This window comes from Pocillopora damicornis, chromosome 10, assembly GCF_964200805.1.
Source record: "Pocillopora damicornis chromosome 10, jaPocDami1.2, whole genome shotgun sequence".
Lineage (NCBI taxonomy): Eukaryota > Metazoa > Cnidaria > Anthozoa > Scleractinia > Pocilloporidae > Pocillopora > Pocillopora damicornis.
This window is the reverse complement of record NC_142679.1, coordinates 10,572,619-10,598,447: the sequence shown is the minus strand read 5'-3', so window position 1 is coordinate 10,598,447 and position 25,829 is coordinate 10,572,619. Positions and strand designations below refer to the sequence as shown.

The window sequence follows — 25,829 nt, the reverse complement described above, 5'->3', positions numbered from 1 at the left end:
TCTACACCTTTTGGCGACTCCGAGACTAAAGACTTGTGGAGAGAGAAGACTATGAAACTCCATCCCACTCAAACTAAGATAAAGTTCTTTAATTGACAGTTTTAATATAATTTTTTTTTCAGGTGATAAATATGTTTAATAATCTCAGAATTTTTAACTTAGTTTATTCATATATACATATTTTTTTCCCTTTTCCCCCTTTCTTTTAGCTTTTTAACAATCTTTTGAAATCTTTTGAAATCTTTTCAAATTTCAAACTGTGAGAAGCTAGGCTCTCGTTCTTAAACCAACATCGTGTAATATATAAGGTGACCTGTGTGATGCAGGATGTATGGGCTGTAAGCATGGAGATCTGTGGGGGTACGTAGACGATCATGAGAGAGAGTTTTCCAATTCTGACCACACGCACACACGAGATTCAATTTGAAAAGTTTATTTAGGATGAGTCAGTCAGTCTTCTAGCATACGCATCCTGATATAATCTTAATAAAGCAATGGCAAGAGACCACCTGAAACTGGGGGTTCAACAAAAAGAACCTGTGCTACGCCAGATACGAAAAACCACTAACAAAAACCACTCTTTAGATATGGCCGAAAAATGTGTGAAAACCTATTCCTCATCTAATGCTGCAGCATAGTACCCTGAAGAAAGAATATAAGCTAACCTGATTGCACTACTAACCACAAAGAAAACATTACGGAATCGCGCCCATTGAAAAGCGTCGCCCGAGAAAAGTGGGGTACCCATGATGCTTTGCGGGCGCAATGACCTAGGAATGAGGTTGCAAACGCTCACCGCCAACTTCGGTCGCTTTAGATCTGAATTGACAAATTCCCAAACGGGAGTTGTAAAATTTCGCTTTGTGTCCGTTTAGAGACAATGGAGATACAATTGGAGCAATTAGCATTGTTTCAAAGTGACGAAATGCTCTTTTCGTCGGTAAAGAGCGAGGGCCGCGTTTGCATATCAAAAGAGCGTGAAGTGTTCATCCGTAAGCTTATGAGCGTGAGCGTGCACCTACGTGGAGCGGGAATCTACAACGTATACTTAAGCTTTTCGAAAAGTAATTAGACTACCGACGTGTTATCTGAAACTGACGACAATAACGGGCCAAAAAGGAAGGTAAAATTCCGCACAGCCCCACACTACATTATACGTTCAGTTCTTGGATAGAGTGACAAAAACAATACTTTACCATTGGGAAAACAGATTTGTTTTACGATAGTATGGGGCAGTACGGAAATTTTACTAAAAGGAATATTTCTGTGATGTTTTGCTTTCTTGGCGAAGTTGATGGTCGAACCTCGCAAATCTGCCGCATTTGAGTCTTAACACAAATTGAAAACCCGGCATTTGAAAGGTAATTTAATTTTACATCTGACCGATTTTTAAACAATATAACCTAATCAAGATAACGCCACTAATTACGTCTATTCTTCTTCGATGAAAAGCGCTACGTTTCGGTTGTCTGCACAAGAAACAATACTTTCGAACACTGCGTACACGGGGGATTACATGATTGACAGTCGGATTGACAGGCCTGCGTGAAGTTACGCATGCTCTCTTTCTCTTTTCTAGCTTATTTGCATTTTCCCGTGCGACGTTTTTCAATGGGCGCGATTCTGTAATGAATAAATGATTGTAATGATATTTTACGGGGAGTTGGAATACCAAAATTACAACCAATACAAAAAAGAAAGTGGTGAAACTTAAGACTGACCGACCTAGAATGAATTAATTTTCTTGCGAAACACTTAAAATAATTCAAAACTTTCATGATGCCACACGAACCTCTTGAACGTGCCATCAGAGAGCCTCCCACGACTCCCGCTGAATACTGTTTTCCTTGCTACTTATGCTGAGTAGTGTGCGTCAGTAGTTTCCAAGCTAGTTCCACTGTCTCTGCTTGGCATGATAATGATGATAAAGTCCTGGATGCTTGATCCGTTCCACTTCTACAGGTAACATCATAACGCGGTTAAGTAGGTCCCAGTCCTCTCCACCCCAGCGGTATTTGTAGTCCCTTGCATTCATTCCTAAGGGTGATGATGTGTGATCGATGAATAAAACCAATTGAGAAGTTAGCGGGAACATTAACAGCGCAAAAAGTGAATTTGAACCTTAACCAGACCTTGAGAAAAGGGGGTGCAATTACCAAAGAAGACAAAGAAATCTATTGACCAAACAGTTTCATGTATCTGCCTTCAACATGCAACAAACTGTAAATCCTGAAACTCACCCCCAAATTTGTCCCAGTCTGACTTGTATATGGCCATAATTCCGTAGCCATTCATCTGCCAAAAGCCTCTGTGTTCTATAGAAGAACTATCGCAATCAAGTCGACCAACAACAGGAAAGTAAGTCATCCGGCCTGCGATGGTGTTCTAAAAGGAATAAAAAGGCATGATTTGGAATCCTACCCGACCTACTTCACAAGCTCAGAAATCTCCTTAAGGGCTCGGCAAAGGACGTTCGCATTACATGGGACTAAGCTCGTGGTCAGCAAATCTTTCCATAAAGAACGAAACCAGGGATTAGATGTTGCAAACTGTTCTGTTTTGATAAGAGCAATGCTTCGAACGCATGCCCGAGATCAAATTTACCAAATGGGCAATGCACAAGAAGGTACATGTTCTCAACAAGTCGAACAATACATATCATTCCGCCAAGTGGTGCGCGTGGGAGCTTTGCAGGCCTCTTGTGCTTCGCCGCTTAGCCATGAATGCATTTTATTTTTGCAGCAAGCTAGCTTTGCTGAACATTACTCACTCTAACCACCAAACTAGTTGAGGAGCATACTGTGCGAAAACGTTTTTTATTTCTCAGGATCGTAAAAGTTTTTCAATTTATCCATGCGATTGTTGATTGGCTTTTTACTATTCCCTAAAAAAGCCATGTAATTCTTGTAATCTTAAGCTCACTTTATTATATGGGTCTGAAATGGGTGCTTACTCACGTTGAATCCCTATAAATTCCCTTGGGCAATAAATGTCCGTGTCCCTGATTACTAATGAATGTTACAGAATCGGAATACTCAACTTTTTCGAATGTATTCTACAACATCAATGTGTGAAATCCTTACCATGCGCACGCTATCCATGATGTCTGCTGGAACATCAACATGAAGATCGATTAGGAAAATTATATCATGAGCATGAGGAACAAGCTGCACTGCCTTGTTTAATGCAAGTGTTTTGTAGAATTTACCAGTCAGTGAAATAATATTATGTCTGCTGCTGAGTAAAGATGTGTTGAATGCCTTAGCCATATCGATGTCTTTACTCTCAAAGTCAATCACCATTACGTGAAAATTCGTGTCATTGGTTAATAAACTGGCGTCAGTAAGTTGATTGATAAAATGTTGCACCCAGTTTCCTTGATCTTTCACAGGTAGAATGAAGTAGACCTTGGCGCTATTATTCCAATTCATTCCATCAGGAAGGCACAAGTTGTCTTTTCCTTTTGGTTGGTAAACGTGCGCTGACAACCGAAAAGTTTGATTGGTGTTGTTCAAGCCAAGTTCCAGGTTGAGTAAGAAGCGATCACCGTTCTTGGGGTCAGGCTTCTGAATGACTTTGTGAATTTTTTTCAAAAAATAGTCTCTAAAGAAAAATATAAGATTAGAAACCTTGATCTACTCATCACCGTGTTAATTAGGAAACGTTAGCGAAAAATAACTAGAATTTATCGTCGCCTAAAACGAAAATGTAGGTGCCTCAAGCCAGTTGATATTTAGAGCCGGTACGTTGATGACGTTTCTTAAATTAACTCTTTTCTTTAGCGGTAGGCCCTATGCAGACTTATCGGCGTCCTAAAAACATTGTAGGTGCCGCTTCGTTGATAATTAGAGCTAGTACGATGTAGACGTTTCTCAGAATAACTCTTTTCCTGTCGTGAGAGATCATTCCGAAAGTAAAGACAATTTTTCTTGCCTGAAATGACCTATTTTGGGTTACACTGATACCTTATTATCTCATCTCTGAGAAGCAATAATGAATTCAGATCGGCACGATGACAGACAGTTTTAACATTGAATAATTTTAAATGAAAATTGACACTTCAAAATTATTCAATGACGCTCCGTTAATGTAATTGATTTTCCTCGTCAATCATTGTTTGGGGCGGAATCTTATTAAAGGACATTTTTCTCAAGTCAGCCGTAAATAAACGAAAGATTGTTTAAAGGATTGGTTATAAATCTGCGAAAATATGTTTGTTTACTGAACGGCTGATGAAGGAATCAGAATAAATAGTACCTTGAGTTCAAGGAACCCATCGTCATAAACTTGTTGACGACCGATTCAACTCTGCCTTTATCAATCAGTGGATTAGGCTTGCTCCAGTATGGTTGAAAAATACTCGTGATCATGTCAGTATCATCTTTTGGGTAAACATATGATTCATTTGCCATCCATTTCCACGCAGCCTCTTCTGGCTGGAGTTTTCTTCGCACCAGAAAGCTCGGACTGTAAGGACATGTTGGAATATAACTAGTGTATAATTTTCTATCTAATAGTGGGAGACGATTGAAATGAAATAAATTGCCTTTCTCTTGAATCCAGTCTTGTATGCCTTGAATTGAGATAACCCCTAGTTTTCCTACGTGCGGGGGAATAGATTCATGATTCTTGCTTTCGGAATAATTGGACAAGAACCTTGAAGATATTATTTCAAACTTTGAAGAATTGAAGGACCAATATACAGCCACATGAGCTGCACCCGAACCTTGCTTACTCAAAGTCTCGATGTAATATCTCTTATTGGCTTGAAGGGTAATCTTTTTAGATATTTGTTCAGGATATTTCTGGTAGTCTCCTTCTTCAGTCCAAGCAGACTCACTAGGAGAGTAAACACGGGCGATTCTTTCACTAAATGCAACACTTTCATTGCAGCTCAACCATAACTCCGACGCATCATCTGAAGTAATGGCAAATTGGTAAATACCATCTCTTTGCGGGTGGACGAAACCAAAAATTCTTTCGCCATTACTGTCCGTGGCATGGTCTTGAGTTCTTTGAAATCCCCAAATAGAGGAACGCTTATCCGGCAGATATGGAAAATGAGGCCACAATCTCAAATTATCAACTGCTGTTCCACATATTCCAAACCATGTGTGGACATTCAAATACCCTGCTTTAACTGCTAAATGTTGATTCTCGATACTACCCTTGCTTGTAAATGTAGTTGTTCTTGTTGCGTTGTAGAAGCCAGTTGGTTTCGTCCCACAATTTGCCTCGTGCTTGCAACCTTTATGTATTTTAAGTGTCTTGATGTGGAAGTTGTCTCGTGGAGCATTTATCGTAAGATACATCAACCCAAGCACACATACCACAATTAAACCTACAACAACCCGGAAACATCGCCGCCAACAAAATCGAAGAGAGGAGCAACTCCTGAGCAACACAAATGGCGAGAGAGTCATTTCTGTGCTTACGACAATCAAATTATTCTTTCGATCGTTGCCTTCTCCTAGCGACGCAGCTGTGCGTGAAAAAACCGGTAGCCCCCAAATAGTTCGCTCCTATAGATTTGAGCGAGACTGGATCTCGATACAGTCAACACGATGGTCGGTTGCCATGGGTTTCCCTTCCGCAACTCTGATGCGCGCTGGCGCAGAAATCATCAGCGGCAGTTGGCACGAAAAGTAAAGGCCTATTCAAAAATGGCGGCAAATAATAACAGCGCGAGCACATCAAACAAACTCTGTTTAAGGCACTTCGGCATGGAGGATAAAACAGAGAGAGGAGACCGGTTTTGGAATACCAACTCCGTAGAGATGAAGTTCTCTGCGGAGAAAGAATGGTTGAGGAGGGTTCGTTTCGCAGAAAATAAACCTAATTACGGGATGAGAGACCTTGATCCCGTGTTGGAAGAGCTCACAGGCAACAAGTTGGAGCTTGTAGGTCCCTTGGTGGATGGCTTCCTAAAGGAGATCGGGCTCTCTATTAATGCGAAGCTCGCTCGCTCTAGAATGACCGGTCTTATGGCGCCCATCACTCTCTTTATGCCATTTCAAATCTTTAAACATATCTGGGTTTTAGTACAAGGCTACGGGGGAAGCGCGGACACAACCAAGAATGGTGAGAGAATAACGCTAACTTTCCAAAGGCTCGACACTGCAGAAAAAATTTGGTCTCCCGCGAGATTTAAAGGAGAGAATTTTCTCAAGAAGCGGCACTTCCAGAAAATCCCCGAGGATGGTCGCGTGCTTCAAAGTTACAGCGGCAAGTCAATTGTTGTTGTAACACCAACTACGCCGCTGCAAATGGTTTATTCAACAAAACAACAAAGGGTAGTAACCACATTTTGCGTGCAGCGCTATGATCGAGAAGGATTTGCAAAGGACTCCAATTTGCAAAAGCTATTGAATTTGAACACTATCTAGCTTGACAGTTAATTAACAGTAGGACTTGCTAATGTTTTGTTAGACCTTGTCACGAAACTTCATACATCAAAAGAATGACAACCTTGAATGTAATCTGAAACAAAGTTCTAAAGGAAACATGTTTTTAATACAAGCAGATATTTTAAAATTTAATCTTCGTATCTTGTAGACTGTAATACATTGGAGTGAATAAATAGAACTATGGTTTTACCTAAACATAATAGCTGAAAGCTTTTTTATTATTTGACTAACAATGATGTCTGACTCATTTATGAAATTGGTGAAACAGAGAATTAACTCTGAAGTGTAAATTAAAGTGCTATTTAAACCCATGAATAACCCATTGGGCGTTAGCCCTAATAAAGGGAAACAGGGAACCACACGAGGCAAAGAAAAAATCTTTTGACCTCGGTGGGAATCGAACCCACGACCTCCGGATTAGATCTACCGTTACTCTGCCGACTGAGCTACGAGGTCGCACAGAGAAAGTCGGGGACGATTTAGGATGGTGAATCGCGGCGAAGAGAAAGTAAGGGTACATATGAGTTAATTCTCTGTTTCACCATTTGTGTTCCCAGTGCTACGCGGCACAACATTCATTCATTCAGGTGTCATCTTTACCCACTCCAATACTACCCCCCATAGTGTTCATGTTTCCTTTATGAACATTTGCATATGGGGAAGGATATGTAGCTGCCTGGTTGAGTTCATTGGCAGCCCAGCTCTGCCAGGACATGTCTGCTCCTGGCTGAAATTCAACAGTGCACTCCTTATCACAAACAGTCAAAACATTACCTTCCAACATTTTCATCTCTTCAGTGTGCTGCTTCCAGAGGTCATGCATTATTTGATCTTTCTCTTTTACACTTACACAGTGGAGGAGGTACTGGAAGTCCCTACTTCGTACCTGATCTCCAAAGTTCCAGCACACCATACTTCCTATTGACATTGTCAGCTCATTTGTTTCAGGAGCTCCATCATCTGAGAACTGAAAAATAAAATGATTTTCATTTTCATTGAACCAGACAAGTTTACGAGAAAGATGGGGAACTCTCAAGTGCAAATCAATAATCATAAACACCAGGCCAGTGACTGTGCGAGAAACACCTGATACCCCTGAGATCTGTGTGACATGACCAATGTCTAAACTTTTCACAAACTTGTCAACATTGTCATCTGAGAAGCTGAGCTTGGGTAACCTTAAGTCAACTCCAAGACATTTAATGTTACGTGGCAGCCAGACTTCTTTTTCAGCATTAAAAAATGAACTTTGTGTTTTACAGACAAGATTATACTTTCTTCTAGACAAATAACTCTGATATTTAAGTGCCACAGACTGTTTCAGTAATTCTTCTGACTTCTGAAAATCATTAATGGCTCTCTCAAAAATACCCTGAAGAAATCGGCCCCTCTTATAACTACTCATTAATTTGGTCATGGTTTCATTACTTGCATTGGCAGCCAAAAAATCCCATGCCCCATACAATGAAGCTTCAAAACCCCCATGAATAAATTCTAAAATGTTTTTAGTTTCTTCCCTTCTCCTATATCTAGTGCTCGACTTATAATCATTAATCATTTCATATGATGTGCTAGCAGCACTCCTTCGTCTTCGGGAATATTCCTCTTGCCCCAACAGCTTTTTCACTTTCTCATATGCCTCCTTTAGTTCTCTCAGTGTCTCCTCTGCTTCACTTATTTCTTTGTCTAGTGTCTCTTTCTCTCCTTTTGATTTTTGCAGTGCTCTTTCTATAAACAAGGATAGGGAATCATCATCAAAATAATGACAATTCCAAAACGGCAAATAAATGAATAAATAATAATCAATTCCGTTTATCTTGCCGCAACTAACCCACTTACAAGTAGGAAACTAACCTGATTCCTCCACTAGAGAATCTGTCTCCCTTTGTAAAGCCAAGATATCTTGCTCCTTCTTGGATAAAGCATCTTCTTGGACTTGAAGATGGCGAAAGTTGTCTTGCAGCGTTTGGCGCTCCTTATGAATGTTAAAAATGGGCGATGTTTCCCAGAAACGATTTACTTGTCGTTTCGAATCACATTTGCCCACATGGCCTTTCCCTTTGCTGCATTTTCGGCTTTTTCCGCAACATTTACGGTCTCCTTCAGGGCTACAGATGAAATAAAACACTCGACATTGAGCCTGAAGAAATTCAAGATGGCGGCCTAAACTGATCAAACAAGCGACTAAATACAGGAATGGCTCCAACCTGTGATTGGATGATAAAAATAGTAAAAGTTCATAAGTTATATCTTTTAAAACTCCTTGCACGTGAGTATTGTTAACCGCGTGTACCGAAGCGGAACAATGAAATATCCATGCGAAAACACAGACGTGTCAAACAAGAAATGGCCACTTGCTTAACGAAGATAAGGCAGAGTCTATCTTCTTCAGCTAGGTCGTTCAGAGATATTCCGGCGATGAAAAAGTCATCCGCTGCCAAAACTAATTTAGTCTGTCTAGGCGGACGACCAGAGACTGGAGCCATTCCTGTATTTCACCGCTGACAGGAATGGCTCCAACTCATGCGTATATTAATTTTTTGGTTCTGGCTAAATAATTTATATACAGATAAAAAGTGAAAGAGCTATTTATTAGGTTCTTCTTATGTTGAAGTCTACAGTGCTTGCAAATGAAGCCCTCTTTTATTTTTACAGGGCCATGTAGTTTCTAAGTTTTAAAATAATGCAGCAACTGCATACCATGTTTGAAAGATCACGCAAGGTTGCGTGACGCTGCCACCGATGTTTTTAATTTACAGTATGCTCTACTGGAGAAGTATCTTTGAACAGTTTTTGGCTATAACAAGAAAGAGTAAAATGATTTTATAAATATGTTCCAAAATTAATGAAGGCTATTCATCACATGACATAGTATTGGAACGAGTATATCTCATTAGTTATCGTATCACACTACTGTTTTAGACAAAGTATTTATACCACTTAAATTTAAGAAAGAACGAGTGGACCATAAACTACATTTTCTGTACGAGCCATCCTAACCTAATTTTCCAACTGCTTTCCAGGCATCATCTGTAAAAAACCTCTTCAATTTTTCAAATTTGAAAATTTTCAGCTAAAACCGCGGCTCCCAAAAAATATTTCTCATCCTGCCTAATAAATTTTCAAAAGAAATTTTCAAATTTTCACAACTTTGCCTATTCCTGCTCGTAGGTCCAGGTAAGCCCTTATGGTCACTGGTCATAGCTGCTAACAATGGTTTATAACTATACGCGTTTAGTGTTACCTTGTAAAACTCCCCGAAGAAGTTACGAGAGTTAGACGAAACGCGTCAGAGAATAAAGAAGTTTTACAACTACTGTTCGTACAGCACTGCTCACCATTTTAGTTTTAAATTTTAAAAAATTTTTTTTAAAAATTACTAAAAAGTTATTGAAAAAAAAATTAATAAACGTTTGAGTCGGAGCTATTCCTGTCAGCGGTGAAATACAGGAATGGCTCCAGTCTCTGGTCGTCCGCCTGAACTGACCAAATGAGTTTTGTCAGCGGAGCTTGTTAGCCGATGACTTTTTCATCGCTGGAATATCGCTGAACGACCTCGCTGAATAAGAAAGGCTGCCTTCCCTTCGCTACGTAAGTAATCATTTCTTTTTTTACAGATCGGTGTTTTCACTCGCATTGATATTTCATTGTTCCGCTTTGAGACACGCGGTTAACAATACTCACGGGCAAAGAGTTAAAATATAACTTATTAACTTTTACTATTTTTATCATCCAATTACAGGTCGGAGCCATTCCTGTATTTAGTCGCTTGTACTGATCAACGGAGAAAATCGAGTTTACAGGACATTTTCTTACTTGGATTCCTCCGAAGAAATCGGCGAAAACGACGCCATTTACACCAAAGTCCACTTTCAACTTTCGATTTATGGCACGCTCGGTAACTAAACGGTCAAAATTATACTTTTCAGGGAGGAGGACAGGTATTTTGGGTGTATTTTCTTCGTTTTTGTTCTGCGTTTGTCTTAACAGTGGAGCCCCCTAAGTAAAAAATTGTTCTCTCAGTACCAGGACTCTAGAAATACAGAAATCACAGCGGTTGTGTTGACGTATTGGCTTCTGTAAACCCGTTGCTAGCCGGTAGCGTACCTATCTTAGACGAGCCGTTTCGTGGAGAAGTCATTCGAAAAACCTGATTTTTTCTTTCTTCTGCCATTAGTGAAAGGCCATAGTCATTCAATATGAAAAAAAGAAGGTTGGTAAGCTTTATCCAATGTAAAATAAACGACTGAAAAAAGCCCTTTAGCTTGACGCCTTAAATCAGCTCAAGCCGTGAACGCGTCATCACGTGACCTCTAAGATAGCAACGGGAGGAATTTACATAGCAACCGACCATCGTGCAAACCTGTTTTAGGCGGTCACCCACCCCTCAATACAGGTTCGACTGTTTTTTCAAATATTAATTTTTTACTTTTAATGTAAGCAGGTAAGAATTCACAATTTTCTTTGAAATTCGTGATGATTTCGTTTTCTTTTTCTTTTCTACTTTTTTTTTTTACACAAGTGAGACTAGTTAGCGAAGGAATAAGGCTGCCGCATCGAATCAGAAATGATGATGTTTTTATTCATATTTCGGTGGAAATTGTTTTCTTTGACGAAGGTGATTTGCCTCTTGCGGGCTAACGAATCAGCACTTTGTGAAACGAAAAGAAACGAAAGGAAACCAAAAGAATAGAAAGCAAACGAAACGAACCATCTAAAATTGTCACTTGAGTCTCACTCGAACGTTATATTTTAAAACTTAAATATAAGAATATAGGTATCAATTTTCGCATATAGTTGTAGACAGCAGAAAGACGTGGAGAGAAGGATTTTACAGAGTATTAGATCCTAGGGAGACTTTATATTTAGCCCGGTAGGAGTTGAATAATTAACGTAAATTTTCGTTATTTTCAGTGCTATTTTCGTTTTCGTTTTCCCTCTGTTCGGTCGTTTCGTTTACTTAGTATTCGATTTTATCATTTTAGTTTTCCACCACTGCAATAAAATCCGAAGTAAATGTACTAGCGTGGCATTTTGACTTAACAATGGACACTCCAGTGGGCGCACAGTTTTACTTATGGACACTTTTATGCCTCCCAGTCAATCTCTGTATTTACTTATTCCGTAAGCGGACACCCTCTCTTAAGCGGACGCGGACACTTTAAAAAATGAAAATTGGATTGTTCTTTTGTTTACACTGTCTCGTAAGCGGACACCCCAGAGATAATGACTAACTCGAGGCAATAAAATTGGTCTTGAATTTGCAAATAAACAAAAATATGACCTTTGACAGAACAACAGAACAATGGCGATGGGTTTTGTGAATCTCCATTTGTCCACGGGAAAGCAAGCTGTCAGTTCGTTTGACATTAACATGAGTCCGACATGACATTCTTCCGTAAGCGGACATTTACACTGTTTTTCTTTGGTGTCCGCTAAGGGAATAATTCCTGTTGGCGGACAATTCAACTAACGGACACTTTTTCCAATTCCCAAGGATGTCTACTTACGAGGGGTGGACTGTACTCGGGTTTCACGACAAGGGGTTATCTAGTATTTCGCGTGACTCAAGTATTATTTAAAGATGGGATATCCATCAGATGCCTTAGTGGTGCAAGTCACTAGAAGACCATTCTACCATATGTTCTTTGTTCTTTCTCTAATTGAGGCAAACGCTACTTTCACCCTCCTTGTGATCCGAGAAATTATTCAATCTTTCCTCTGAAGCTCAGCACGATTAGACGCATGCAAAAGCATGTGTGTGTAAAATTATTCTGGGGTATTACGGTGAATCAGGGGGATCGATGGGGCCACTTACCAAAGTATCTCAGGGTCCTTTAGGCCCTGCGGCTGACTATTGTTGGACTGTCGGGGTAAACTAGCTCTAACACCGCGCTCAAACGGGAGGCACCAGGAGTCTGATTTCGAAAGTCTTATTTGGATCGAATGCTACTCTCTTCTTGATAGCTAATTAAGCCCTATTATAACGGTCAAGGAAAAATCACCTAAAAGCAACACTATATGTGCGCCCTCATATCACAGGACAAAACAAGGCTCCCAAGACTCGCACAAAGACGTTAAAATAATCTAATAGGCCTAAACAATTCCCAAACGCTTAGCCAAAACACTTCTAATGTAGTTCAAACAATTCAAGCACTTGGCTGAACCGTGTGGGAAACATACGCGCGATCCATCGGCATGGATGGGGAGGGGATTTTCCTTTATTAATTTTTTATTGATATAAAATTACAAAGTCAGTTTGCGAGCTAGGTGGCTCATCTTGCTAGACAAGGCAAATCTCGGTGTCAGTGGCATGCAGTGACAAGGTGTATTCTTGTTTACTTCGCTTTTCTGGGAAAAAGTGCCAGTCCATCACAGTGTCGTCCAGACATTTCTTTAAGCTTCCATGACAGTTTAACGACACTCGTTTATACAAACTGGTTGGAAAGAGACACTGTGAGCGTAAAGTCTCTTGTGCAATATAAAACTCAATATTCGACGTACGTAAATAAGTGCTATCCATATTAGGAAAGAAATAAAGTTGTTTTCTTTCAGCCAAGACCATTGAAACGGATGTTATTCCAATACGTCTCTCTACCTGTCTACGACTGATACATCACACGAAGGTTTAGACCAGGTTTACGCCGGCAGAAATTGTTCCGAATTTGTGACGAATCCGATGCGTTTTAGCGCCAGATTCTGTTCACTGTTTACATACAAAAAGACGAATCCGAAATGAAACCCCCCCTCTTTGGTCGTGTCTCCGGAGATTATGAATTCGAAATTTAAAGTTGAAACTTCGAATCCGAAAACATTTGAATCCGGAAAGCTTATTCTGAAGATTAGAGAATTTTTGACAAAAGAATACGACTTAAATTCATACTAAGATCTTTAGACAATGGCTCTTGTTCAATTTTTTCCAGACAATGGCAGAGTGACACCACGACGGCTCTTCCCAACACTGGAAACCCAATAGCGGTAACTGTATCGCAGCGTGCTTATCAAGAACTTCGAGCGGATAGGGACACTAGAAATTTGATTGAAATATGTCCTACCAGAATGGACATAAGATTGTACCAGCAGATGCTGTTATGCAACCTCAATGCTCGTTCTGTCAGAAATAAAACAGCACAGATTCTTGATTTCATAGTTGATCGCAAAATCGATTTAGTCGCCATTACTGAACACTGGCTGACAGCGAATGACTCGGATGTTAGGGTTGAGCTATGTCCTAATGGCTATTGCATTGTTGACCATCCAAGACTTGATCGCCGCGGAGGAGGGACTGGGCTCATCTATCGTGACTCATTCGATGTTTCTAAGGTTAATGCTGGAGCTAGTGAACACGACTCTTTTGAATTCTCCGAGTGGATTGTAAGATCTTCCCCACATAACATACGGCTTGTGATTGTCTACAGACCGCCTTACTCAGAGGAGCACCGTGTTCCCGTTGATGTGTTTCTCGCCGAATTTCCTGAATACCTTGAGTCTCTACTATTATGCAAGGAAGAATTGCTTATAATGGGCGATTTCAACATCCACGTAAACGATCCTCAAGACTCTGATGCACGGAAAGGGCCTGGGTCCGGAGCAGCATGTTGATAAGCCCACCCATCGCGATGACACTCTCTTGATTTTATTATAACACGCATGTCTGAATGCCTGATCTCGCACACGCCTGTAATAGATCAGTTTATCTCTGATCGTGCTGCTGTCCTGTGTTGGCTCACACCACCGAGACCCGCTCTTTCCGTGAAGACTTCCAGCTACAGGAAAATAAAGTAAATTAGTATGGAGCAACTTAAAAGAGATATGCCGTCTACCGAGCCGTGCGCAGCAGTAAAACCAACTACTGCTAATGAATTAGAGGCGTATGTAAACTCGTACAACAGCACCCTTTCTGCTCTCCTAGACAAGCATGCTCCGCTTAGGACTCGCACTAGGGTTGGCAGGCCTATGGTCCCTTGGTATAGCAATGAAATTAATGATGCTAAGCGCTCACTCCGGAAAGCTAAAAGAAAATGGGGAAGAACGCGGCTGCCTGTGGATTTTGCTGACCTCGAGCGGAAGAGGAATAAGGTTACTAATCTCATGAACAAGACAAGGGAAGGGTTTTATTCCAAATTTTTATAGGATAATGGAACCGATCAGAGAAAACTTTTCTGCGCAGCCAAAAAGCTACTTGGCACATCTGATGTTTTGAACTTTCCAGTCCTTCTTGACAAGACTGTGCTTGCAAATGATGTCGGCGAATTCTTTGTGCGCAAGGTAGAGCACATTAGTCAGGATACTGATTCCATCTGCTTGAGTTCTGCTGATCGTAATCTTGTCCCGCCGGACGGGGAGGCCTCAGATATCACTGACGAAGTACTGCGCTCTTGTGGCAACCTTAGTGAGCGAAATGTATGCGAGCTCATTAGAGCCTCTGCCAAAAAGTCGTGCTTATTAGACCCATTTCCAACTAATGGTCTGTGATTCATTAAATGTTCTGCTTCCGGTGATCACAAATATGGTGAATGCATCTCTGTCCACTTGTCATTTTCCTGACAATTGGAAGGAAGCTATCATAAACCCTTTGTTCAAGAAGGGCACTATTGATTTCGCTTACAAGAACCTGCGTCCGGTTAGTAATCTCCAATTTGTGTCCAAGATTACTGAAAGAGCAGCCAATTATACGCCCATGTCAGCTTACAGGAAATCACATAGCACTGAGACGGCGCTGGTTAAGATAGTAAATGACATCTTACTTGACATGAATCGTCAACATGTGTCTTTGCTTGTATTACTTGACCTTAGCGCTGCGTTTGATACGGTCAACCATATCATCCTCTTACGTCGTCTCGAGACATCATTTGGTGTTACTGGAGATGCGCTCAAATGGATCGTCTCCTACCTGTCAGCTCGATCTCAACGTGTCATGATTAATGGTGTACTGTCTGATAAATTTGATTTGTCATTTGGAGTTCCTTAAGGGTCATGCCTCGGACCACTTCTGTTCTCTGCTTATGCGAGCAAGCTGTTCCAGGTTATCAAGAATCATTTGCATAATGCTCATGCGTACGCTGACGACACTCAGCTTTATTTGTCATTCGAGCCAGACAGTTCAATGGGTGAGACGGAAGCAAGCTAAAGAGGTGCTATGGAAAGATGTATCAGGGCCGTAAGGGCGTGGCTGATTGTTGATAAATTATGGCTGAATGAAGATAAGTCTGAATTTATGCTTATTGGAACTCGCCAGCAACTTAGCAAAGTTAGAAATGACAGCCTTATGGTTGGTGACACGCAAGTAAAATCAGTCAGTGAAGCCAGGAATTTAGGTGTCTGGTTCGATTCTAATTTCCAGTTTCACAGCCACATAAACAAAACATGTCACTCAGCTTTCTTTTCGCTATATAACATAAGGCGTATAAGAAAATATCTGCCTTTTGAAGCTGCAAAGTCATTAGAGCAAGCTTTTGATATAAGCAGAATCGACTAATGTAATGCAAAAATATATGGTTTGCCTGCTATACACGTTAATAGGTTACAACGCGTTCAAAACGCTGCCGCCAGGTTACTGACCAATACACCCCTTTATTCGCACATTACACCTGTGATGATTAATCTCCATTGGCTGCCAGTTAAATTTAGGATCATTTTTAAGGTAAATTTGTTGACTTTCAAAGCTCTCCATGGCCTAGCGCCAGCATATCTTAGTGATATTATGTTATTCAAAGGCGATTCTAATTATAATTTAAGATCAAATTTTAGTTATTTATTAGCTCGCCCGGCAATTAGATCTGCCAAGACCACTGGGGACAGAGCTTTTTCGGTAGCTGCCCCATTTTTATGGAACCCTCTTCCGGAAAGTCTAAGAGCTGTAAGTAGTGTAAATATTTTTAAGAAACAACTGAAAATGTATCTTTTTAAACAAGCATACTGTTAATTGTGTGAACATTTTTAGACTATGTACTATATAGATTTTTTATCTCTTTTTAATTTATTGTTAAATATAATTTTGTTTTCATTTTGTAATCTAACTATCATATTCTGCGGTTTCTTTAGATATTTTTTAATTTATTGTAAAACGCATTAGATCATACACTTATAATGAATTTTGCGCTATATAAGAATTAAATTTATTTATTTATATATATTTATGATAGAGACCATTCTGCCTGTATGAGTTTATTATTTACACAGAGGTTCAGATTTGTTTAACGCTGTAAATTTTGGTCTCAACTAAACTATAGGTGTATCTTAAGGTACTTTGGACATAAAAAGAAAACAAAAAAATGCGAGGACAACTCAGAGATGAATTATATACGAGACACAAGGTAGGAGCTACACGTCAACTCTTGAGTATTCAGGGCAATTCTAATGGATTGTTCGGTTACGTCCTATTTGGAATTATTGATTGTTATGGATTTATTAAACGGTTTTCCGATTTCGAATTTATCGGTTTCCTACTCGGGGGAGCAAAGCGTGACAGAGACGTTTTAAACAGGACTAAAAAATGACAGGCATTTTTCCCTTCATTTTCCTTCCAAGACACATAACCTACATACCGGGACAGCAAAACAGATGATGTCAGTCAGAGATTTGTTATCCTTTCATTAAGATATTCAAAGAGGATTATTAGGTATCAAAGCTCTCCACTTGTTTTATAAGCAGTCATGAACGCCAATTGAATAAGGGGAGATATTGTATTTTGATCGATATTAAGAGCAGGCATTCTTAGCATACCTTTTTCGCTTCTGGTCGCAAACATTGTTTACAATCAGTGTTCATGTCCTTCACTTCCAATTTCATTTCAGTAGTTTTCTTTGGACATAATTGAAAATCATTCTGGTTTCTTACCTTACTACAAATTCGCGAAATAGTAAATCTCCACCCTATTAATTCATTCACGTCCTCTCAATTGTCATCTAATCGCTTATTTCCCGTGACTTCAATGTGGGTTTATATTTCTGCAAACATTCTGAACTCGAGATCGACCCATCGTGTCTTTCGCCGGTGCCATACCAGAGAAGTTGTACTTCTCTTAGTTCGGTTTGACGATGGTGCCTGCTGACTTCTCAGACTGGAGGAATATTGAGTTGCAGAATAGGAAAAGAAGGAGATGCTGTAGTGTACGGTGTCTTAAAGCGCCCATGCATATGTTTACATTCTTTTATTGGGTAAGTTAAGCTTTAAGAGCATTGCAGCACTTAACATGACTATCGGACACGAATGCGATTCATTCTAAATCAGTAAACAGGCACCAATGGTCCGCTTTGTGCGATTCCTGCGGAAAAACCCCGACAGAATTTCAAATAATAAAAAAAATAAATTATAGATGGCAAATCTGTAACTTCTAAATCGGCTGCTGTCTCGCCAGATGTTTGATTACTATTACTTCGTTATCCACCCGCACTCGTTTAGCTATTAATGAAGTTATTAGCTCGTGTTTGTTTTGATGATTTGGAGGCTAAGAACTTCTATAGGTTACGTGAAATATTCCAAGCTTTGTTGTCCAGCTCATTAGAATATCCTAATGTTAATGTACCACTTGGATGGAAAAAACTTAATGTTCCATACGGCAATACTTGAAATTCCTTGCATGAATCATGTTTCCACCTTCCTAGCTTACAAACATGATTTCAACGCCCACAGGAAGCGTATTTCAATCTGGTTGTTTTGTGCTGAGTATGTGATATAACTCATTCTCTGATTTCTTTCTTTCTTTTCCTTTTTTGACGTCGATGTTTTCCTAAATTGTAGCAAAATTGTTATTGTACACGATAAGCTAAGGAGTTCTGATTGCGTGATGGTATGATGTACTGTTTGCGTTTATCATGGGTGTTGATAAATCATTCGCCTCTAAGTATCTTGTCGTCAGACGATGGAAATATTACACTTTCCGTATTAACAAGCACCGGAAACCGTCGGCTCCAAAAGTCTTGAGACAAATATCGATCCTTGTAAGATTAGTGTTTCTTCGTTCGAGTAGCAGAAATTCACTTCCGCGAACTTTTATCCTCTCACGGTGGACAGAATTACATGTGTTGTCTTGCAAGGAGAGGTGATTCCTTTTAAGTCTATCCGCCATACTTTTACTTCACTTTTGTTGAACCTGTTGCGAACTTTTATCCTTTCACGGTGCGGAGAGAATTGCATGTTTTCTCGCAAGGAGAGGCGATTCTTTGTAAGGTTGTCCGTCTATCTTTACTTCACGGTTGATGAACCTCTTTTTCGAAGAGTGAAATGGTCAGAAAGGTTTGATGTCCAAATCGAATTTAAAAAAAATAGAAAAAAAAAATGTAAAATAGAAAAGCTGGACTGGAAATTTTCCCCAAATCATACCGAAATTTTGTTCAAGGTAAAGTTCACCCTGTGCTATGAAACCGAATTCAAGAGAAATAGTTCTGAATCGAGACATGACCTTTGTCAAGATCTTTTAATTGAATTTCCTTAGTATTGTAGTCCAGCTAAACAATCTGGCTAAAGTTATACATTCTTCATGGATGTCAAGAGTTCGCCAGTCATAACACGTCTCCGGTCCATTTAGTTGTCCGACTATGATTATGAAAAGAGCTAAAATGCACCAGAGAAATTTGTAAACTAATGAGGATGTGCTTTGTTATATGTTCAGGACAATTTGATATACAAAGAATTTCCGACAGTGGCTAATCTTAGAAAACTGAAATGCTCCTTAGTTTTAACCGTATATACAGCAACTTTTAGAAATGAATAACTAGACAGCCCTCTCTCAAAGTTAAATCATTTGTAGGGCTTAATTATTTTACATCTCTACGTAAACTTAGAGTAGAAGTTCTGTTATACACGCTTGTGTTTTCATTCTAATTCTTCCTCTTGATTACCACATAATTAATTTCGTTGTCTCATCTAATTAAAAGACGTAAGATGTTTATTTTCGCGGCCAATTGAAAACCGGCAAATTAAGTTGAAGTCACCGCGGATAAAATGGGTGTGACAAGGCTCAAAGTAGGACAATTTTAAACGTCTTGTCTGCTTGACAAGACTCCATAATAAAACTTCTGACCGAATTCGATCATATTTCTTGGTGAATAAATAGGATTTTTTTTATATTATGACAACAGTAATAAGGGAAAACGGAGAACTTAACAAACCACCACTCGAACTAAGAAAACTAGAAAACTAGACGTTTATGGTTGACATCGTAAAGATTTTGCTTTCCGGTTCAGTCTATGGAATGACGTGAAACAAAACGACCATATTTGGACCTGAAATGGTCAATGATGCAATTACGATGCACAAAAGTCTCATTTCCTTGCTACAGTCGAAACTGTATTAAGCGGATGATTGTCAAAGTCCCGAAATGTTTCCTGTATCCAGCGCTCACATTTAATTGAGCGATCATGATCACCCTTTACTGAGTCCCAACGGCCTGTTTGCATCGTTTTCCAACTGTACTGCACGGTCCCTTAAACGGAACAATCAAATAAAATTAATCTTTCAAGTACAATTTAATCCGTTTTTCTCTCCCGAAATCAATGTTAGTGGTATTTTTGAGCGAGTTTTTGTACATTAAGTGGCCAATATGGCATCAACTGGTGTTTTCTTGTTTTTTATTATACCGTATTCTGTGGAACCTGTTTTCAACGGTCAACCTGTTTTTAGCGGTCATCCCTCCATTCTCCGGCTGACTGCTTAAAACAGGTTCGACTGTATTTATCTGAAAAATTTTGTACTTGGTCTACAAGACAAACTGACCGCATTTATATTCCATCTTCTGTAAATTAATACAAAACACTCTTTATGGATGCTCAAAAGTGTAAGTATGTATGAAAATTCAATCTCTCAGTTGAGTGGCGTGGCCCTGGTGGTAGTGGGAGCCTGGACACTGTTGTTTGAGAGCCGGTACAATGTACTTCTGGGAAGCTCGTGGTTTCTAATAATAGTAGGTCTTATGATTGGTACTGGAGGTCTCATCATGATTGTATGCATCTGTGGCTGCTATGGGATTGTCAAAGAACACAGATATTCGCTTATTTCGGTAAGTAGCATTTCTAAATCTGCTGACATATATTTATAGAATATTACAATGTGTTCAGTCTGCATACCACGGACTGACTGGCGTATTTCCTTGAGCTCCTCTTGCCATTTTCTGTGGCATGAAGGGACTAAGAGTACCCCCTACGCTTCTAAGAGGCGATGCTAGTTGATTGCAGGTAACCCCAGCCGTTTGTGTGATTGTCTTGACAGCTCACTGTAGCTGGTCCTCTCCTACACACCAGGGTGGATGAAGGTCTATTTAGAGTACAGCGTCTTCCTCCAAAACACAGTGACCCTGATTAAGGCTAAAATGTGATGACTATTTTCACTCAAGTTTGTTGGGTTCGTAAAGCAAATGAGATGCCACACGAGTGTGAACTGAATCGCTCATTAATAGACCCAAACGAGCAAGTCTGTCGCTACACGAGCGTATCTTCGCCCGCGAGAAAGTTTTTGGCCCTGAGTAAAGTGAGCTGGTGAGAGATCTGGTAGACCTCTTGCCAGCCAGGCTGAAACAGACATGCGTACACTACAATTCGAAGGCCTACGTTTCGCGTTGTGTACGTCATTTAAATCCGTTTTTCAATAGACAGTTGAATACCCGTCGTTGTCTGAAATAGGGAGTTTAAGAAACGACGACGGCGACACCGAGGACAACGTCAATTAAAAAATGAACTTGCATTTTACCTACGAATCTCGCGATACTCTTAAGTCATTTAGTTTGTTTCTCAATGTCAAAACTAACTCGAAACTGAATATGGAACACGTACAACGTTACGTTAGAAAGAGAAATTTTGAAAAAAGCCGTCGTCGTTCACATTCTCTAGACAACGCAAAGTTTGGTCATTTCACGCTTTTTTTTTTTTTTTGCAGAGGACGCAAAAAAATTTGCGAAGATTTATGATGCACGTGCACAGTTATTGTTCTGCTTATTGAACCTTTTGTTTAGTGAAGTTTCCGTGGCCGTTTCCGTCTTGGTTTTCTTAAATTCCCTGATATTGACTACAGTAAATGGTTAAACCCGGGAGTAAGATGAAATAGTGTATTTTGATCGTCCGGGTGATTGTAGTCCTGAGAAGAGTGATTGACGTTTCGACAACCTGAACGGAAGTCATCACCAAAAGTCATCATCAGAGGTCCTCATCACTTTGATGATGACTTCCGCTCAGGTTGTCGAAACGTCAGTCACCACTACGGACAACAGTCCTTCTCGGAACTTCACTCACCCGGACGATCAAACTACACTATTACACCTAATATTGACTGTCCTTAGGTCTCCATACACTGAATTTGAGTACCAATATTACTCTATACTTGGTTCGCCTGCATTAGCTATTGCTATTCCCAGTTGTAAAGTTTTAATCTCTTTTACAGTTTCTGATCTTGTTGACGTTGATCTTTATAATCGAATGTTCAATCGGAGTTGCAGCATTCGTACACCGATCTTATGTAAGTACAGTTGTGCTTATCCGCAATTTCAATGATTATAACTGTTCAGTATTTTGACCTCTAATGCCAGTTTATGTCCATCTCTTTCTCTTTTTCGATCTAAGGGTCTCGACTTATTTCGTTGGAATCAAACAAATTTGCAGGCAAATTTTACGGCCCAAAATCTCCAGGCTGCTTTATCTGACAATGTAAGCTGGCATGCTATTATTGACGAAGGCAACACGGTGTCACAGTTACATGCGGATTCAGCGAAAAAATATTGTTACTTACAGTCATTGGAAAACCACTGCTAATCGGCCACTTTTTAAATAGGTTTTGACAAGAAAGAAATCTGAATTTATATTCTTATAATTTTTTAATATTTATGTTGTTTTCTGTTTTTGCCAGATTGAAGAGAATTTAGATAAATCCGCGCTTGATCGAATGAATGAGTATGGAACCTCAGATGCTGTAAGGGATTCCTTTGACGATCTTCAACAAAGGGTAAGGAAGATCAATATTTTAGTTATCAGCACAGGTCGAGGGAAAAGATATAGTTAAATTCATTTGTCGCCTCTTGGAAAAAAAAAATGATACCGGACAAAGATTTCATAAGGAGCCGATGAGAACCCAAGGCAAATCAATAAATATAGCTGCCTCAAGCGCGCAAAGAGAGAGTTGACAGATCACGACAGTTTCAGTTTTGCTTCTGATTGGTCAATAAGATGGCATGAGTTTTCAAGACCGATTGTAAAACGTAGTTTGCATGTAATCCCGAGTTACATTGGACACCGTGTGAGATAGTCCTTAGCATGACTGACACGGGCCAGGTTTGCCGCTGAGGATCAGAGAAGTCAAAAGCTCATCGCACTGTGAAAAAGAAGAACGGTTATACAGTGGTGAACTTAAATTTCAGTCAAAATCCAGGGAATAGTGTCATTTTTCGACCAATAAGCTTCAAAATTACGACTTTCCATTTTCTATGAACTTTTTCTACATCTTTGGTTCAGGTTAACAGTGGCGTTACCCAAGTGATATTAACTTTTTGTGTCTGCCGTTAGCCGATGATTTTTTAGTATCCTTTCTTCAGCATATGTGTTGTGGTAGTAGCAGCTATTCGACGTGGAACAACGCAGCTTGGAAACGAATGACTGAAAACCAGAATTTGTCAGTGCCAGATTCGTGTTGCAAGACAATTACACCTGCCTGTGGAAAGAGGGACCACCCCTCTAATATATACCATGAGGTACTATACCATCACTGGTATTGTCTTGCCAGCCGATAAGTTTTAGCCTACTAATCAAATTTTATGGAAGTTTATTGCCTGTAGATAAATACTACACGTTCAACGCCACAAAATGAATGCACATATTCGCCGTGTAGACGAATATTTAGATGTAAAGATTTGTAGATGTGATTTGACTGAAAATAAATAATTAATGCAAATATGTAAGTACAAATGTAACGAAAACAAGAAAAGCGACAAAGCTACATGAAATAGAAACGAACTTACAATTTGTGGCGTAACCAGGTCCGATAGCAAAGCTCTTAAACAAAAGCAACACGGCGCTGGCAAAAACTAACGAAAGACTAAGTTGAAATCAACTGGTAATGAGAATTATGTAACGAAAACAACCAGCATACTGACAAGAAATAAATCGCCATTGGAGTTACGTTATTCTTACATAACCTCATCCATAAAACGCAAACTTAACTGAATAGAAACAGAACATCACAGTAGTACAATAGAAAGGATAATGATATAAAATAATTTCGCAGTCGCTTGAAAATAATTAGAAATACAAATTTTTGTTGCTGTACTATCGTTTTCTGATTTTACACTCTGATTTCCCAATTGGTTCTTGGGTATCTCTGTTCGACTGTCAAAAAAAAATTTTGGTTCTCTTCGCTTGCAAAAGCTGAATCCACGTATATTATAGGAATATCCTCTCTGTTATAACTAACAAGGTTTGTCGTTTCTTTCGCTTACAGGGTTGCATTTTAAAGTTAAGCGAGTTTTTTCGGGAGCATGTGTTTATTCTGGGATTCATAGCATTGGTTCTAAGCGCTGTCCAGGTAATCAGGAAAGCATTCACTTGTAAATAACTTTACCTATTCTGGTATAACTTGACAACGAGGAAATTTTTTCATAAACGAGGGCGAGTATTTCATCACGGTTTCTAAACATGAGAAAACTGATAAAGGCCGAGTGCTTTACCTATAGCGGGGCTCCTGTGTACTTCTACTCTCAGAAGGCGGAGGGAGGGGGCACGAATTACGTGGCTCGGGGTTGAAACTAGAAAATCCAAGTGTAACGTGCTAGAATTAGGCATCATCGTACCTCTCACTGGCTTACCTGTTTTGTTTCGTTTTGTTTTCTTGTTTTCTTTCTCATTGCAGTTAACTGGGATCATTCTCTCCTCGTGTATGATCCGCTTGGTGGAATACTAATGAATGGTTTACGGCTAACAGCTACCATGAACCTACCACTACCATGAATACCAGAGCACGAGTGAATAAACTTAATTATTTGCCGAACTGTTGCGATGTCTACAATAACAACATCATCGATATATGCAAACAATTAGCTATTCAATACTTTATTAAATTAAATATTTACCAAGAGAAGCTTGTTCGTCACTTTGTGCCCGGGACCACTGGCAGACAGGGGAGTTGGGGAGAGTGAGACTTGGAGTGTTGAGAGCTTCAGTACAAAAGGCTGATCTCTGAGGACACGACTTCAAATGACGTGCCTTCCTCAAGTCAAATTCGATGCCATCATCGTCATCATCATAATCATCATCATTTTAGCCATATTTCTCCGAGTTTGAGCATAGGTCAGGAATCGCACACGATTCTGAGTCATTTTTGTTGCTCTGTCTTGTGTACGCAACGGTCCTCTATGTCCACAAATGAAATTCATGATAAAACTTAAGAGTATTATATCTTCCAAATTTATCACTAAACGTCGTGGTACATCTTGAATCTTCCCTGGATCAGTACACAAACTGATGACTCTAATCGTGTTTCGGATTAAAACGCACACTGTTTATTACAGAACAAGTTGTTAAGTCTTGCGAACCTGATGGCTCTTTGCTGCCAGATCTGATCCTGGTGTCCGTCACATGAAGCCACTGCATGGAGTGTAGTTACTCCTCCTGGACAGGAAAGCTACCATATTACTCCATACCGAGTAACTCCCAGCTCCTTTTCAAGTCTTCTTAACAGTTTGCCGGCGCTCATCTATAGTCCCTGGTGACAAGAAGCACTCTGAGAGTTCAAGAAATAGCCATAAACTTAATATACCTTATTTACTTTATTATTTTAACTTTTCTTAACTAATGATATGTTGTGTGAACAGCCTTTTCTCATATTTTCTTTTGTACTGATATATATGCAAAAAATTCAGCCTGTTCACTGATTGAGAACACGTCCATTAAACCCAATTATTATACATTGGTCGAGAGCATACAATCAATATATAGTAGCATGTGAAGTTGAGATGATAACTCATACCAACAGCTGATATTAGTTTATCATGTCGAGTTCAAAGTCTGTTTAGTTTCCAAGACCCTCGTCCGTGGTGTTCTCTAACTTTTGCAGACTTAGGCAGGTATCTCCTTTTGCAGGTGTTTAAAAATGTCAGTTATGAAATTCGTCAGATGATATCATGGATAATCAAACTTTATGTCTGTGTTGTCTGACTCAGCCTTCGAATTCGGCTTCAGCAGATCTATAACTTAGACCTCGGCATTGATAATTCATGATACCACGCTCAACCTCGTACAATAATTACTTAATAGTGCAGAGAGTTAAGACTGAGTGCAGAAAGTTGAATTGAATGCAGTAACTTAATATCAAATTGATCGACGGGAAAGTCGCGAAAGAACAACAAAAGAAATGGCGGGCAGGTCAGGAGAAAGAGACGAAACGTCCTAATCAGAATTTGAAGGAGAATGAAGAGAGCAGAAATACCCAATCAAGCACAACCAACCG

At 39.6% G+C, this 25,829-nt stretch overlaps 4 protein-coding genes across 4 annotated transcripts; 2 read left to right on the top strand and 2 right to left on the bottom strand.

Moving 5' to 3' along the window:
• Window positions 1-1,603: 1,603 nt before the first annotated feature.
• Window positions 1,604-5,509, bottom strand: LOC113667606 (beta-1,4-N-acetylgalactosaminyltransferase 3). Its single transcript, XM_027183452.2, has 4 exons — window positions 4,258-5,509; window positions 3,084-3,603; window positions 2,241-2,385; window positions 1,604-2,037 (listed from the first exon to the last, which is right to left on the bottom strand). Exons 1-4 carry the CDS (start codon window positions 5,421-5,423, stop codon window positions 1,889-1,891), a joined length of 1,980 nt encoding a protein of 659 aa, XP_027039253.2. The 5' UTR covers window positions 5,424-5,509; the 3' UTR covers window positions 1,604-1,888.
• A 199-nt stretch (window positions 5,510-5,708) lies between these two features.
• LOC149038882 (uncharacterized) lies at window positions 5,709-6,654 on the top strand. Its single transcript, XM_089183652.1, has one exon. The coding sequence runs from the start codon at window positions 5,724-5,726 to the stop codon at window positions 6,384-6,386; it is 663 nt and encodes a 220-aa protein (XP_089039778.1). The 5' UTR covers window positions 5,709-5,723; the 3' UTR covers window positions 6,387-6,654.
• Window positions 6,655-6,990: 336 nt separating this feature from the next.
• Window positions 6,991-10,704, bottom strand: LOC113667902 (uncharacterized). The gene is made up of 3 exons (XM_089186085.1): window positions 10,224-10,704; window positions 8,262-8,515; window positions 6,991-8,135 (listed from the first exon to the last, which is right to left on the bottom strand). Exons 1-3 carry the CDS (start codon window positions 10,259-10,261, stop codon window positions 6,991-6,993), a joined length of 1,437 nt encoding a protein of 478 aa, XP_089042211.1. The 5' UTR covers window positions 10,262-10,704.
• Window positions 10,705-16,941: 6,237 nt separating this feature from the next.
• LOC113667607 (CD151 antigen) lies at window positions 16,942-25,287 on the top strand. The gene is made up of 7 exons (XM_027183454.2): window positions 16,942-17,566; window positions 20,215-20,406; window positions 21,780-21,854; window positions 22,242-22,337; window positions 22,924-23,079; window positions 23,826-23,909; window positions 24,234-25,287. The coding sequence occupies exons 1-7, from the start codon at window positions 17,447-17,449 to the stop codon at window positions 24,282-24,284; spliced, it is 774 nt and encodes a 257-aa protein (XP_027039255.2). The 5' UTR covers window positions 16,942-17,446; the 3' UTR covers window positions 24,285-25,287.
• The last annotated feature ends 542 nt before the right edge of the window (window positions 25,288-25,829 follow it).

What these genes read in the sequence shown, in the direction of transcription:
- LOC113667607 (XM_027183454.2), top strand. Translation starts at nt 17,447, where the DNA reads ATGGTGCCTGCTGACTTCTCAGACTGGAGGAATATTGAGTTGCAGAAT. An exon ending in TGTTTACATTCTTTTATTGG is followed by an intron (nt 17,567 to 20,214) that starts GTAAGTTAAGCT and finishes TCAATCTCTCAG; the next exon opens with TTGAGTGGCGTGGCCCTGGT. An exon ending in TGGTTCTAAGCGCTGTCCAG is followed by an intron (nt 23,910 to 24,233) that starts GTAATCAGGAAA and finishes TTCTCATTGCAG; the next exon opens with TTAACTGGGATCATTCTCTC.
- LOC113667606 (XM_027183452.2), bottom strand. Translation starts at nt 5,423, where the DNA reads ATGACTCTCTCGCCATTTGTGTTGCTCAGGAGTTGCTCCTCTCTTCGA. An exon ending in ATGGGTTCCTTGAACTCAAG is followed by an intron (nt 3,604 to 4,257) that starts GTACTATTTATT and finishes ATTTTTCTTTAG; the next exon opens with AGACTATTTTTTGAAAAAAA. An exon ending in AGACTGGGACAAATTTGGGG is followed by an intron (nt 2,038 to 2,240) that starts GTGAGTTTCAGG and finishes CATCACCCTTAG; the next exon opens with GAATGAATGCAAGGGACTAC.
- LOC113667902 (XM_089186085.1), bottom strand. Translation starts at nt 10,261, where the DNA reads ATGGCGTCGTTTTCGCCGATTTCTTCGGAGGAATCCAA. An exon ending in ATTTCTTCGGAGGAATCCAA is followed by an intron (nt 8,516 to 10,223) that starts GTAAGAAAATGT and finishes TTTCATCTGTAG; the next exon opens with CCCTGAAGGAGACCGTAAAT. An exon ending in TTCTCTAGTGGAGGAATCAG is followed by an intron (nt 8,136 to 8,261) that starts GTTAGTTTCCTA and finishes CCTTGTTTATAG; the next exon opens with AAAGAGCACTGCAAAAATCA.
- LOC149038882 (XM_089183652.1), top strand. Translation starts at nt 5,724, where the DNA reads ATGGAGGATAAAACAGAGAGAGGAGACCGGTTTTGGAATACCAACTCC.